Source organism: Chinchilla lanigera, unplaced genomic scaffold, assembly GCF_000276665.1.
Source record: "Chinchilla lanigera isolate Chin_1 unplaced genomic scaffold, ChiLan1.0 scaffold00059, whole genome shotgun sequence".
NCBI classification, from domain to species: Eukaryota; Metazoa; Chordata; class Mammalia; order Rodentia; family Chinchillidae; genus Chinchilla; species Chinchilla lanigera.
This window is the reverse complement of record NW_004955460.1, coordinates 3,783,949-3,797,982: the sequence shown is the minus strand read 5'-3', so window position 1 is coordinate 3,797,982 and position 14,034 is coordinate 3,783,949. Positions and strand designations below refer to the sequence as shown.

The following is a 14,034-nucleotide window of genomic DNA, read 5'->3' as shown; positions in this document are numbered from 1 at the left end:
AAACCCTTCCAAAGCTGGGCATGATGATGCACACCTGTAGTAATCCTAGCACGCAAGAGGCTGAGGCAGGAGAATGGCATGAGTTCAAGACCAGCCTGAACTATATAGCAAGACCCTGCCTTGAATAAATAAATAAATACATGTATACATACATACCTAACTAACCCCTCCAAAATAAGAGTTTATTGTTGAAAAAAGCATTTAGGGGAAGTTGCATTTGGCTCCTTTTGCGCCTCACCTCCATGTTACGTTGTCCTGTTGGTGTGATTTTCCATCATTACTGAAATGCGTGTGTTTCTCAAAGAATTGGTGGTAGAATACGGAAGAAATACTTATTTTCTACCATGTAATAGATAAGCCTGTTGTTGCTGCATAGAAACAAACAGTTACAAGTAAATGCTGATTGCAGGTGACTAGTTGTCATCTTGTTACTTTAACATGTGGAAGTCTGTTAATATTTCTCCCTCCCTCCTTTTCTCTTGTGTAGGGAGCAGATTTTAAGAGTAAAGGAAGATGAAAACGTTCCATTTCTACTGGTTGGTAACAAGTCAGATTTAGAAGATAAAAGGCAGGTTTCAGTAGAAGAAGCCAAAAACAGAGCCGATCAGTGGAATGTGAACTACGTGGAAACGTCTGCTAAGACGCGAGCTAACGTGGACAAGGTAAAGCACAGCGCTCCTTGTTACTACATCCTGTTAAAAATGGGTCCATTTGCTTTAACCCGTCTCCATTCTGTGTAGTCTGTGAGACTCAAATAGAAACTTAATACTTGTTGATTTTTATCATCCTGAATGCATAAGTGCAGCATGGTTGGGAATCTCTTCCTTCTTGTTCTCAGTCTCGCAAGGGACTTTAAAACATGAGACACTATAACAAAATGTACTTTTGTTTTTAGCGTTGATAGCTTGCCTGGCTTTTTTCTTATCCTGCATAGTTTGGAAGGAGTTGTGTAAGTCTCAAGATGCTAGCCCTGATTGGCCTCCCCGCTGGCCTGCTGCCTGCCAGGACCTGTTGCAGCTCTCAGAAGTGAGCATGGCTTCCAAAGCTGAAGGAAGAAAGATGATGGAATCTTCCCCAGAAGAGAGAACTTAAGATCTCTTAGCACGGTTTATATTCCTTACCTTTGGCCTTCATTTATTTCCCCTAGAGTGGGAAGGAGGTCATCTCCCTGCCCCCATCTTCCCGTGTGGTACGCAGCCTTCCTGGGACTGTGTGAAGTCCCGTCAGGTTTTAGGTGCCTCACACCCTGCACCTGAGACCCTCAGGATGAGCCAGGCTCCCGCTGGGTAAGAAGCCAGGTGCCCAGAGGTCTCAGATGGAGCCTCGTCAGCCCCCACAACAGTGCCTTTTAAGCTCCAACGTGTGAGCCATTGCCTGGAAAGCTTGGTGAACACAGACCCTTGGGCCTTGCCCCTGAGATTTTGCTTCTCTTGGGCTATAATGGGGCCTGAGAATCAGTGTCCTAGCAAGTCTCAGGTGATGCAGACTGCACTGATAGGCCTTAGAGTTATACTGTCTGGGGCCTCAGGTGCTTGTGGGCAGAGCTTCTTGTACCTGTAGCTCCATAGGTCTGGCCCAGGAAGCAGTTCTTTTGCTGTAGGTCTCAAGACAGTGTCAGCATGGTTTACCTAATTAATTTTTCTAGTCACATGGTCCAAGATATCTGTGCAAAATGAACGCTACGAGATTTCTACCTAGTATAACATTGATTTTCTCAGTAGTTAGGTCATTTTTTTTAAGTACTGATGAAAGTATGTTTGGAGCCAAATACAGTGGCACAGGCTTATAATCTCATCTCTTGGGAGGCTGAGGCAGGAAGACTACAAGTTTGAGGTCAGCCTGAGCTATGAAGTTCAAGCACATCTGTGCTACGTAGCAAGACCCTGTCTCAAAAATTTAAAGGGGAAAAAAAAAAGATTGAGTATGTGTCTTGGTTACTTTTCTCTCATTGCTGGGGAAAATACCTGATGCCCAAAATTAAGGGAGGAAAGGTTTATTTAGCTCACAGTTTGTGGAAGTTTCAGTCCATAATCAGCTGACTCCAGGGCAGAGTGGCACATAGCAAAGGGGCAACATTTCAAGGCTGCAGAAGACAGCAAAATCAGCAAGAGCAAAAGGAAGAGAACAAGCCTCTTTCCCTTCCTTATACTGTATGCAAGCTACCCGCCCCAGGGCAGGTGTAGCACTCTCACCCATAGTCCCAGCACTGGACCGTGAACCAATCATAAACTCTAGAAGTTTATGACTATATGAGGCTTTGGGGGGACACCCAGACACACACCATGACAGTATGTTTGGGGTTTTGAAAGACAACACTGATCATGACCACAGCACATACATGTTTTGTTTCCTTCCTGTTTTGGGTAGATTATAGAACACACTGTAAAAACAACTTGAACTAAGGCAAATGGGGAAGAGAGGCAGCGGGGTAACTGTTCACAGGCAGCGAAGCCATGAGTTGCTACGGCCCATGTGATGGTCAGCTGCTAGTCTCTAAGGCCCTGGGAAGGGTGGAGTGTGCACGATCGGAGCTCCTCACAGGACCAGAAGATGACCACAATCCAGTGGAGTTTCAAAATGGTCCAAAAATAGTAGTAGACATGTTGCAGAAAATGCAGAGGCTTTTAAACTTGATAAAAGTTTAAAATTATTAAACTTTAATAATTTTTAAATATTTTGGCTTTTCTAAAGCCTGCCTATCCTTTCCTTTTCAAACATTTCCCACAAACTGGGTCCCAAGACTTCTAAACCACGTGGTCAGGTACAGTCGCAGCAACGACCTCACTTCTTTGGTACCAGTGTGCTCTGTGTTAGTTTTCTCATTACTGGGAAACATACCTGACACCCACAAGTTTAATTTGGCCCACGTCTTCAGAGGATTCAGTCCATGGTTAGCTGGCTCCAAGGCAGAAGTACCCTGGTGAAACGGTGTGGAACACAGGGGCTTAATTCATGTTAGCAGGAAGCAGAGCAGGGGAACTGGGCCAAAAGGGCTGGAGAGGAAGGGGGAAAGGACCAGATGTAGTAACCAAGGTCATGATTCCGTGACACACCCAGAAGCATGTTGTACGAAGCCCCTCGGTGGCTTCAGGCAAGCTAAGTTGACATAGTTAAGCTTAACCGCCAGAAATTAGGAGAAGTGAAGGAGTCACATTCTGCCCTGATTCTGCACTCCTCCCTCCCTCCAATAAACAGTGCTAACCCAGGAGTACCATTCCAGATGTTAAAGCAAATACTTGCTTATTTTTTGTTTATCGGGCATGTGTGTGTGTGTGTGTGTGTGTGTGTGTGTGTGTATGTGTGTGTGTGTTTTCGGTTTGCTTTTTACACTTTACAAGTAAATCTTACAACTTTTTCCATGCTGTTGCATATAAATGTTCCCACATTCTTTTGAAAATCTACCGAGTGTTCCATAGTTAGGCTTTTCTATAACTCAGCCATTTTCCTCTTACTGGCATTTTGGTTGTTGTTATTGTTGTTACAAACGACACTACAGTGACCTCTGCATGTGTACAACCACTCAAGAAAAAAGACCCCAGGGCCTTTTGTGTTGCCATGACCAATTGCCCTGCAGAAGGCTGCCCTCGGGTCCCATGAAGAGTCCTTGCTACTCAGCTTTGCCAACCCCAATTCCAACAGCCTTTAAAAATCGCCAGTAGGGTGCGCAAACTACTGTTTTGTGTTTCCTAATTACAGATGAGGCTGTGCATCCTTTGGTGATTCTCTGTCCTTGTGTCATCTGTGAATTCTCTGAAATGCCTTTCCTCTGCCTGCTTATCTAATGGCTTCTTTATCTTTTTGATTCTTAAGTCTGATTTATATTAAGGACATTAACCCTTTGTGCATGTATCCCTGTTGTAAATACTGTCTCCTAATCTGTCTCATATCTTTTTACTTAGCTTATTTTGTCTTTTGCCATGGAAAGACATTAAAGATTATGTCAAATATGTTGGAATTTTCCTGTTTGATTTCTGAGTTCTCTGGCTTGTTCCCTAGCATTCTAAACTTTTTTTAAAAAATTATATAGGTTTTCACTTTGTTTTTTCTTGTTTTCTATAAGAGACCCTTAATGCATTTGATTACATTATGAACTTGTATGTTTGTTCTGTCTGGTTTTATTTTGGTTTGTGAAGAGGAAGGATTTCCTACGCTCTCTGGTCCAGAATTAGAAAAGCCAATTTTTGGGTTACCGTGCAGTAGGAAGAGAGAGACCAAGACAAGAGGAGAAGGGGAAGAGGAAGAGGAAGGGAGGAAAAGAGGGAGAAAAGTATTTGATAGTGTCTGTGTTAAAGAGGTTGGAAGAAGCTCAGTGCTTAGGGGGACTGTTTGCCTGCTTCCTCAAAACCAGTGCTGTATTCCTGTCCCTAGTTCCTCGTTTCCTTCACTTGGCAGTCGAAGCAGAACTTCCTGTAGCTTTAGTTCATTAAATTAGCTGACACAGACATTAAAAGTTTCCCAGTGTATTTTCCAGTGTAAATGGCCTTAATAGTTTCTAATAGGGATACATTGGAAGTTTATTGCAGAGATTCACAAAAATTAGAAATTAAGCCGTCTCACAATACCCTTTCCATAGTGGGGTGTGTACCTCAGAAAGCAGTCCTGGGGTTACTCAGAAAACTACGTTTGGTTAGATTGGAGGCTTCTGGGCCCAGCTCATCCACACCAACCTGAGGCAGAGGTCTTAAAATCCCTTCCCCAGTATGTGGGGGCAAGAACTCCCGCGTTTTACATCAGCACTGTGTTTCAGTCCGTTGCATTTGTGTGGCTGTGTGTGCGTGTGTGTGTGTTCACTTTTCCCTTTAAGTATTTGTGCCCCTTGCTGTTGATCGAGTATCCCTTTGGCTCAGTTCATTAATCTTTGAGGATGTTCTCTCTTGCTGATGGGAATTTTATATTTCTTGCTGCAGATCAGGATTCATCCATTTGGGTCATCGTTTCTTTGTGGCCGATTCAGTGAAAAGTGGTAGGAAATAGATAGTATTTTTTTTTTTAAAAGCCAGTGTAGTGACACACACCTAGAATCCCAACACTCAAGAGGCGGGGGCAGGAGGATCACTGTGAGTTCAAGGCCAGCCTGGGCTACATGGTGAATTCAAGGCTAGCCTGAGACCGAGAGAGACCCTGTCTCAAATAACAAACAAAACAAAACAAAACAAACCCTCACAAGCTCATGTTGTTACTTCTAACTCAAATTTAGCTTTTTCGGCTTCCACAGAACTCTTTGATTTTACCCGTGTGTCTTCCTCTAGCACCTGGAATCTTGGTGCATACAGCACATGGACAGGGTTGCTTACTTGTGATATCCTACAGTATTTTTATGGGGCTTTCATTTATTTATCTGTGCTAACACGAGTATTCTGTATGCTGTGTTTCAAAGACCCTTGAACTAATTCTTTCCTCTCCCTGATTATCTCACCAGTTTGGAATACAGTCCATCTGTACTGTTTTAATTTGATTTTATGTTTCCAAAGTAGAAATTATAGGATGAGTGTATTCAGAGAACCCCAGACCCCCTATCTGCTGCTTTCCCCTCCTCTTGAAAATGAAATTGGTGATGGTTTGGGCTCATTCTCTCGTTGCTCGCATGTTCAGAGGCCAGCGGATGCACATGGGCTACAGCCTGTCCTGCTCCTGCTCAGTCAGTGTCCACTAGAGAGCCGGAGTTGCGCTGCAAAGCGCTGCTCATTTGTGACGTATTAGTTTACTTAGAGTATTTGTTGTCTTTTATACCTTCTTATTTTTAGTCTTTTTAGTCTATAAATAATAACTAAAGAAACCAAAAATACAAAAATACCAGTGGGAACCAAAAATACGAAAGTGTGAACCTTAGAAGTTTCTCATCCACTCTCGCACACACTCACAAAGTCTTCATTGTGTTACAAGTGTGTATCCTTCCGGGCCCCTCTCTTTTAGAGAACGTGTATAATTGAAATTTAACTTTTGAATGGTGACAGTAGTGACTTTTAGTTATTACGTTAATCTCCTTATTTGCCAATGCCTAGACATCAGACAAAAATTGTCAAATTCTCAAATACGGTACAACCAAGTGTGCAATATCAAGATAATAAGGAAGCACTTGCCTTCCTCAGGGCCTTTTCTAGAAATAGACCTGAGGAAAATAAGTTACCAAATTTAATAATTAAACTGTTACTCAATATAATTTTATTAAGCAAATTATTCAGTATGAATTAAAATGCATTTATTGATACTGAAAAGTAATCCATTTTGAGTTTTATCTTTAGCACTATTATTACTTTGTGGCACTTTGTTTTTGTCTTGAAAACTGGAATAGAAAGATCAGGTATTCTGTGGACATTTTTACCAAAAAGTACCATTCAGAAAGGCTTCTAGTTTTCCCATGTTCCCGGGATACTGGAGAAGCAGACGTGGGTTTTTTTGTTTTCTGGTTTTTGTTTTTGGTGTTTTTTTTTTGTTTTTTTTTGTTTTTTTTTTTGTCTTTTTGAGACAAGGTCTCGCTATGCAGTTCAGGCTGGCCTTGAGCTCACTTTGTAGCCCAGGCTGGCCTCAAGCAGTCCTCCTGTCTCAGCCTCCCAGGGGCTGAGATTACAGGCTTGCGCCACCACACCCAGCTAGACGTGGGTTTTGGGCCGTGCTCTCCCTGTCCCTCCTGTGAGAGCCCTGAGAGCTCGGCTGCTGCAAAGGCAGAGCGCTCGAATAGCCCAGTGCACAGCCCGGCAACGCAGTGCGGGCTTGAAGGTGTTTACTCGTCCATTATCCCCAAGGTTTCCTCCATGATTCAGAAAAGTACCAAGTTCATATTATCTGTTTGCTTTATTTACCCTACTTTCTTCTTTCTAGGTATTTTTTGATTTAATGAGGGAAATTCGGGCCAGAAAGATGGAAGACAGCAAAGAAAAGAATGGAAAAAAGAAGAGGAAAAGTTTAGCCAAGAGAATCAGAGAAAGATGCTGCATTTTATAATCAAAGCCCAAACTTCTTTCTTATCTTGACCATACTAATAAATATAATTTATAAGCATTGCCATCGAAGGCCCAATTGACTGAAATTACTTTAACATTTTGGAAATTGTGATGTATCACTAAAAGCATGAATTGGAACTGCACTGAAAGTCAAAATCACTTAAAAAAAGAAATTAATGTGGCTTCACCAAGAAGTAAAGTTCAACCTATCTCATAATTGCTTACATCTACCACAGTCCTGAATGTAGCGTGTGAGCTTGTGTCTCTCGGGCAGTCTTTCCTGAACTGTTGAATAAAGAGATGAAATGGGGGTGGGGAATGGAGGAAAGGCCACTTCCTCTGGTGTTTATTATAAAGCTTAAATTTTATATCATTTTAAAATGTCCTGGTCTTCTACTGCCTTGAAAAATGAATTGTGAACATGATAGTTAAACTGTACCACTTTTTTAACCATTGTTATGCAAAATATAGAAGAAAAAGTTACTGGCGTGGTTGTTGCATATAGTTAAACTGAGAGTAACTCATCTGTGAATCTGCATTAATTGCCTGGTGACTGACTTAGAAAAGTGGCGTAAAGTTTGTACATGGAAATTTTTGAATATGCCTTAATTTAGAAACCGAAAAATATCTGGTCACATCATTCCGGGTGTGTTCTTGCTGGTACCAGGGGTCGCCCCCTCCCCCCCGCAGTCCCCCGCGTCCTGGTGAGAGATCTGATCTTACCTAGGTGGAGGGCGGCTTTTGTATAGAAGATTCTTGACAAATTACTGTCTGCCAGGAGTCTGTCCAAATTCCAAAATGTGTGCCATACTCTGGTACTTGAAAATATAAAGTTCCAGAGCTCTTCGATTGCTTTTAATAAACTGTAAGGTAGTTGAGGATAAGGGCCAGCATAGACTTGTAAGATAATTGTAGACTACCAGGATTCTGTACCAGTTATATTTGAGTGAACGCCTTTTCTTTCTCTTAAGATGCTGGTCCCTGGAAATGACCTTCTGCAAGTGGTGAGCACATAAGTATTAAGTTTTTTATCTCCTGGGAGCAGGGCACAGGGAGAACCATCTACAGTGCTAACGCATTTTGCACTAGAATACTTCGGGAAATACTTGTTTTTGCCACCTGTTCGTTTCTAAGTCCGTACTCATGAGCTTACAGTTTGGCTGTATGGCAGTTACTAGGAATATTTGTAGTCTGTCTATGTTCATAATGAAGAACACCGTAGCTACATTTTCCTAAAGTCAGCATCAACCAGTCAAACCCAGGTACAGTGCAGAAAATATGTTTGGCGCACAGACCAGACGTCAGGCTGTCACCGCTGGGTGGCGTTCCCACCAGAAGTGCAGGGCACTCTGGGAACGTGATGTCAGTGGGAAACACACCACTGTCCGTTTCCTTTTCCTCTTTGGAATGAGACTAAGGTGATTCAGCCAAGTTTTCCCTTCTCACTGCTCAGTCTTAATTTCAGCAGGTCAAAGATGTGTTCAGGCATTCCAGGTAACAGGCGTGTGTGTAAAGTTATCAAAAATAGGCTCTTTAGGAACTCAGCTCTTTAGATAGCCCATCCAGCTTGTCATGTTAAATATCTGTCCGTGAAGGGTTTAAGATGTCCATCTTTCATTTCGTATTTCTCCTAGGCTATGCCATGTGCAGAATCCAAGTTACCGCTGTAACCCGGGCAGCAGGCCCAGCGCTCTCCATGTGTACTTGTTGCAGTCTCACTGAACCAGGGGACCTAACCACTAACATTGTGACTTTGCTTTGAGACCTTTCCTCTCCTGGGTACTGAGGTGCTATGAAGCCAACTGACAAAGATGCATCACATGTCTTAGGCTGATGCCACTACCCGATTCGTTTATTTGCAATTTGAGCCATTTAAAGACCAATAAACTTCCTTTTTTAAAATGTCTGTGGTGTTACTTGATGTTTATAATATAAAATCGAATCGTTCAATAGAGGCATTGGGGGGGGGGGTTCCGGAAATCAAACTCAGGACCTCACACTTGCAGGCTTCATGCCACTGAACCATATCCCTGACCTTCACAAGAGGCATTTTTATCAGAGATTGAGAAACTAAATCTTTTGAGCCATCACTTTCGGGACTTCCTTTGTACAATGCCAGATTTCCTAAATAACTGTCATCAGCTTAAATCAACACTCAGACATGGAAGTCTCCCACGGGCACAGTTACGCGGAAGGTGCTTGTTACACTGTCATGAAAATCACAAATGTGGGCATTGCTTTTGGAATGCTGCTAAACTCTAGGTGCTACAAGGGTTGAACCCAGTGCTTTATGCATGCGAGCCAAGTACTACAGAGCTGAGCTACATCCCCCGCCCTTTTTTATTTTGAAGTGGAGACCCATTAAGTGGCCCATGCTGACCTCAAACTCAAGACCCTCCTGTCTCAGTCTCTTGAGTAGTACGTATTACATGTATGTGCCACCATGCCCAGCTCATTTTCTAATCAGAGTGACCCCCCAAAGAATTTCCCAATCATGACAGAGGTACGCCCTTGTACTATTCTACCAAGTTGTTTCACATTTGTTTCGTGGGAAATGATGACCTACTGACTATCAAACAGCCTCAAAGTTAGAAGACATCTGGTCCAGCCTTGAGCACACTTTCACAGTGCAGTTCACTTTAATATCTTAAAAGCAGTGCTAGGATGAATACATTTAAGTAACCATCAGCATAATTCAAATTTCACTGTGGATCCGCTCTTAACCTAAGTTATGATGGTAAATTCTAATCTCAGAATGCCGTCTCTCAAAATTTTGTGACTAGGACAAAAACCACAGTTGGTAATCTTAAGGGTAAATTATCAAAATATTTACCAAAATTCCTGCAGGGGTTTCAAAGTAATCCTGCTTACCTAATCCAGTGTTAGAAGTCTCCTTTTGCAGATTGCATTGGAGGTCCTCATGTTTTTTATTTTGGGGGAGATTGTTGTGGACCCAGGTATTGCTGGGAAGATTGAGTGAAACATGAGCTGGGTATTCTAGAGTTTCACACTGAGAAAAGTACCAGCACACCCCACGCACACGCACAGGAAGCAAAGTCCTAAGCAGATCAGAAACCAGGCACGGTCATGCACACCTGTAATCTCTGCTACCTGTCTATGTTCGTAATGAAGAACATCGTAGCTACATGTACCTAAAATCGGCGCCAGCTGATGGCCAGGAAGCAGGAGGATGGCAAGCTCAAGGCCAGGCTGGGAAATGTAGTGAGACCTTGTCTCAAAAAAGTGTTGACTGGATAGGGCGGTACAATCCTGTAATCTCAGCAATAAGGGAGCCTGAGGCGGGATGATAAATTTGAGTCCCTGCTGGCCAATTGAATGACATCCTGTCTGAATAAATAAATGGGCTGGTGATGCAACTGGAATTGGGAGGGAGACGAAGCCTGGTTGTCTTTAAACTCTGTCTCCTTACTCTGGGATAATCCCCCAGTCCATTTAATAGCAAAGAAACACCTACATGTAAGATACTGTGTTTATGTATATTTCAGTTTACAACTTAATCCAGAAAGATAAATACCCTTGTTAGCCCTTATTTTGCACATGAAGATTCTAAGACATAGAGAAGTCACCAAGGGCATAGGGCTGGTATCAACTCACTGCTAAGATTGGGGCCAGGAGTCAGCCTAAGTCCAGTCCCTGGCTTTACCAGTAGAGAAACAGCAAGGCCTCAGACTAGTGAACTATTTCCTTAACCTGTACAGAGGTGAGAACCACCCAAGTTCTCGCACTCCTCAAGGCAGAACTTCAGCAAGCCTGCAGATGTTGCCACTCCACACTCGGCTTCTCCAGCTGCAGCCTGGTTGCTGAGCGCCGACCCGCTTGGGCTGCAGACTGATCACCCACATGGAGGGAAGAGCTTGCCTAGTTGCGATGCCAGGCCCGGCTGTGCATCAGTACTGAGGCAGTGTGCCTCTGCCAGCCCGGAGCTCCCATTCTTTATTTAACTGCAAAATAATATCCTAGTGCATTCTCCAGCACCTCTGTCGCAGCTGTTGTACAGGACTGCCTGTAGATGCTCAGCAAGCAGGCGGAGAGGGAGGTTTAATCATCTGCGTTCTCCATCAGCACCGGGAGCATCCCCAGGAAGGGGGCAGAGAGCACTTGACAGCTGTTTCAGGCGGGCTCTGGGTCAGTGATGGTTAATCTGATAGGACAGGGATTGCTTTCGTCAGAAGCCCCAAAGAAACAAAACAGCTAAAGCTGTTAGGTACTTAGAAGCGTCTGACAGTGAGACAATACTCCCAAGGGCGGAAGGGCTGAAAAGCCAGGAAGGAAGCTGAGCTCGGTAAACTGAAGCGCAGGAGCTATCCTACGAGCTCAGTCCTGCTGAGCCCCTGTGGATGTGCGGTGGCACTTCAAGGGGCATTTCCGGTGAGGGGCAGCCTCACGTGCCAGCTCCTGCGTGTGGACTTGGCATTGTCAGGGACGGCTCCAGGAACAAAGGACAAACTCCTGGGTCCTTAGCCTATCACTCGTTAAAGCATGATTTGTGTTTCCTTTGACAGGCAGATTTGAGAGGATTGATGCCGCAAGCCTTGACTCTTCACCGGGCCTTCCAGACACCCAAAGAGTAATGAAGAGTAGAACAAAGCTCAACCTTTATGTTGTCCTTTATTACCGTAGAACTTTGGGTATGGGTGTGTCACTCATGTAGGAAAAGTGGACAGAACAAAGTTTAGTAGCCCTAGACTTACCCGGCCTAGCTCATCCCGCTTCAAGATGGAGGACACCAAGGTAAGAGCGACTACAGTGTCAGGATGCAGAGGGACCCTGAAAGTCCCCTGCTGATGCCCAGGTCCAGTAGTCACCTGGGTCCCAGGAGCAGCAGAGCCTCACACGACTGAAACTGCCCCAAACAATCATTTTGTGAGAACAGAATCGCCTCCCACCCCGACCCCAAGTCATAGGATTCCTCCAGAGCTTGGAAACCAGGCCTGAGTTCATGACCCTCGCCCCGATCCCATGCAGCTAACCCTTTGTGCGAGGGCCAGTCTGATTTTCTTCACCAGAGCACCCCTTCCAGCTATTCCCCAAGTGGAGCCCTTTATCTTATTTCTAACTAAAGCTTTTTCCCTGCACATTTGTGCTCTATTTTGTTTTTATTTTTGTTTTTTTTTTGAGACTGGGTCTCACTGTGTAGGTCAGGCTGGCCTTGAACTCACAGTGATCCTCCTGTCTCAGCCTTCTCAGTGCTGGGATTACAGGCGTGCACCACCATGCACTATCAAATTTGTGCTTTACTATTCATTTCCATTTCCTCAACAGCAAGGGCCCATGATACCTGGTGACAGTCTGATCTTTGTAAAGGATGCCAGGTTTGGTGGAAAGCTTTTTAGATGGTTTTTCTAGGATCCTAGAAGTTGTCTGGGCAGGGATGTTAGAAGCCAGGATACAGACTAGAAGAAGGAACTTGCCCAGGACTACACGCTATAATGAAGGACTAGAATTCTGGCTCTGTCCTTTAAGTCCAGCTCTTGCCATTTACCTTTCCCATTTCCAGGGAGACTGAAAGGTCTTTATTTTTTATTATTTTTTTCTTCTTAAGTTTTTATTTTCTTGTCCTGGGGATTGAACCCAAGAGCTCATGCATGCTAAGCAAGTGCTCCACCCCGGAACTATATACATCCAGCTCCACCCCATATTTTTTTTTTAATTTGATCTTAAAACAGGCTTTTTCTAGGTTGCTGAGGCCAGGCTTGAACTTGTGACCTTTCTGCCGCAGTCTCCCAACTGGCCCGCATTCAGGTGTTCGCCCCCACACCCACGCTGAGGGGCTCAAATGGAGAGTCTGAGTTTCCCCAGAGCCTGATGAATTCAAATCCAAATTTGGCCTCCTTCCCTCCTCACTGGCCCTTGAGGAACTTCTGTGAACTTAAGTTCTTGATTGTAAAACAGGCATTTGTTGCCTAACTCCAAGAGTTATTATGAGGATTATATGAAGAATAAGCTATTTTTATTATATGGCATCTATTTTCTCAAATGCAGAGGAAAATATTAATTGTGCTCAGGCCCCTGTTCTCAGTAAAAGCTGTTTGTGGATGACATTCTGCTCAGCACTGATTAAGTCATGAACAACCTCTCAAGTCAGTAGATTTCAGGTGAAGAAAGAACTAGGTGGCCCATGCAAGGCCACAGCTGGAGGGGCTAGGTCAGGACTTGATCCTGCTTCACTGCTGAGTTCGTCCTGCTTTTTCTACCCTACCCCAGCTTACTTTCTTACACCCCAGTGTCAATTTCTTAAAAATATACTTTTGAAAAGAAAGAAGAGGGTTAGCATGGTGCTGCACACCTGTAATCCCAGCACTTGGGAGGCTGAGGCAGGAGAATCACTGCAAATTGGAAGCCAGCCTGGGCTACGTAGCAAGTTCAAGGTCAGCTCTTGTCTCAAAAAAAGGAAAGAAGAAAGAAAAAGAAAGAAAGGAAAGAAAGGAAAGAAAGAAAGAAAGAAAGAAAGAAAGAAAGAAAGAAAGAAAGAGAAGAAAGAAAGAAAGAAAGAAAGAAAGAAAGAAAGAAAGAAGAAAGAAAGAAAGAAAGAAAGAAAGAAAGAAAGAAAGAAAGAAAGAAAGAAAGAAAGAAAAGAGAGAGAGAAAACAAATTTGAAAAAGGTGTACCTTTCCAGGTAGATAGATGTCTTCAGAGAGATAAGCAAGGCAGATGTGCGGCCTGGACCGTGAGGTGAGGGGCAAATGTGAGGAGCCCTCAAAGCAGGGGTGCAGACTTGGTTAACAGGAGCCCCCACCCCGTGAAGGATCGATGGAGCAGTACTGTAGTTTCACTGTGGTGGCGGAGACACAAATTCCTACAGAGGGTAAAATTACATCAGAGAATATCCTACACACAACTTAGTGCAGTTTTGCTGGTTTTTTTTTTTTTTTAAGTGGTGAAATAAAACCTGCAGTTTGGAGCAGTAATGAGCCGATATCAATGTCCTGATTTTGACATTGTACGGCACCTAAAGAAAATGTCCCTGTTGGAGGAAAGGGACTCTGCTGCATTAATTTTGCAAAGCCTATAATTATTTCCAAATAAAAAGTTTAAAATAGAATTAAAGTTAGCCAAAATATAAATGCTTCCT

At 43.6% G+C, this 14,034-nt stretch overlaps 1 protein-coding gene across 3 annotated transcripts in view; it reads left to right on the top strand.

Annotated features, from left to right (window-relative positions):
- Positions 1 to 8,847, top strand: part of Rala (v-ral simian leukemia viral oncogene homolog A (ras related)) — a 64,180-nt gene extending 55,333 nt beyond the window's left edge. Inside the window, exons 4-6 of one of the 3 annotated variants that reach the window (XR_263026.2) lie at positions 488 to 662; positions 6,820 to 7,945; positions 8,576 to 8,847. Coding sequence is in view for 2 of the 3 variants with exons in the window: in XM_005397729.2 (XP_005397786.1) it covers positions 488 to 662; positions 6,820 to 6,942 (298 nt within the window). In the remaining variant the exon portion in view is untranslated. Of the gene's footprint in view, positions 1 to 487; positions 663 to 6,819 lie in introns of all 3 variants that reach the window. The other 2 variants (XM_005397730.2, XM_005397729.2) reach the window with 2 other exon arrangements.
- Positions 8,848 to 14,034: the final 5,187 nt, after the last annotated feature.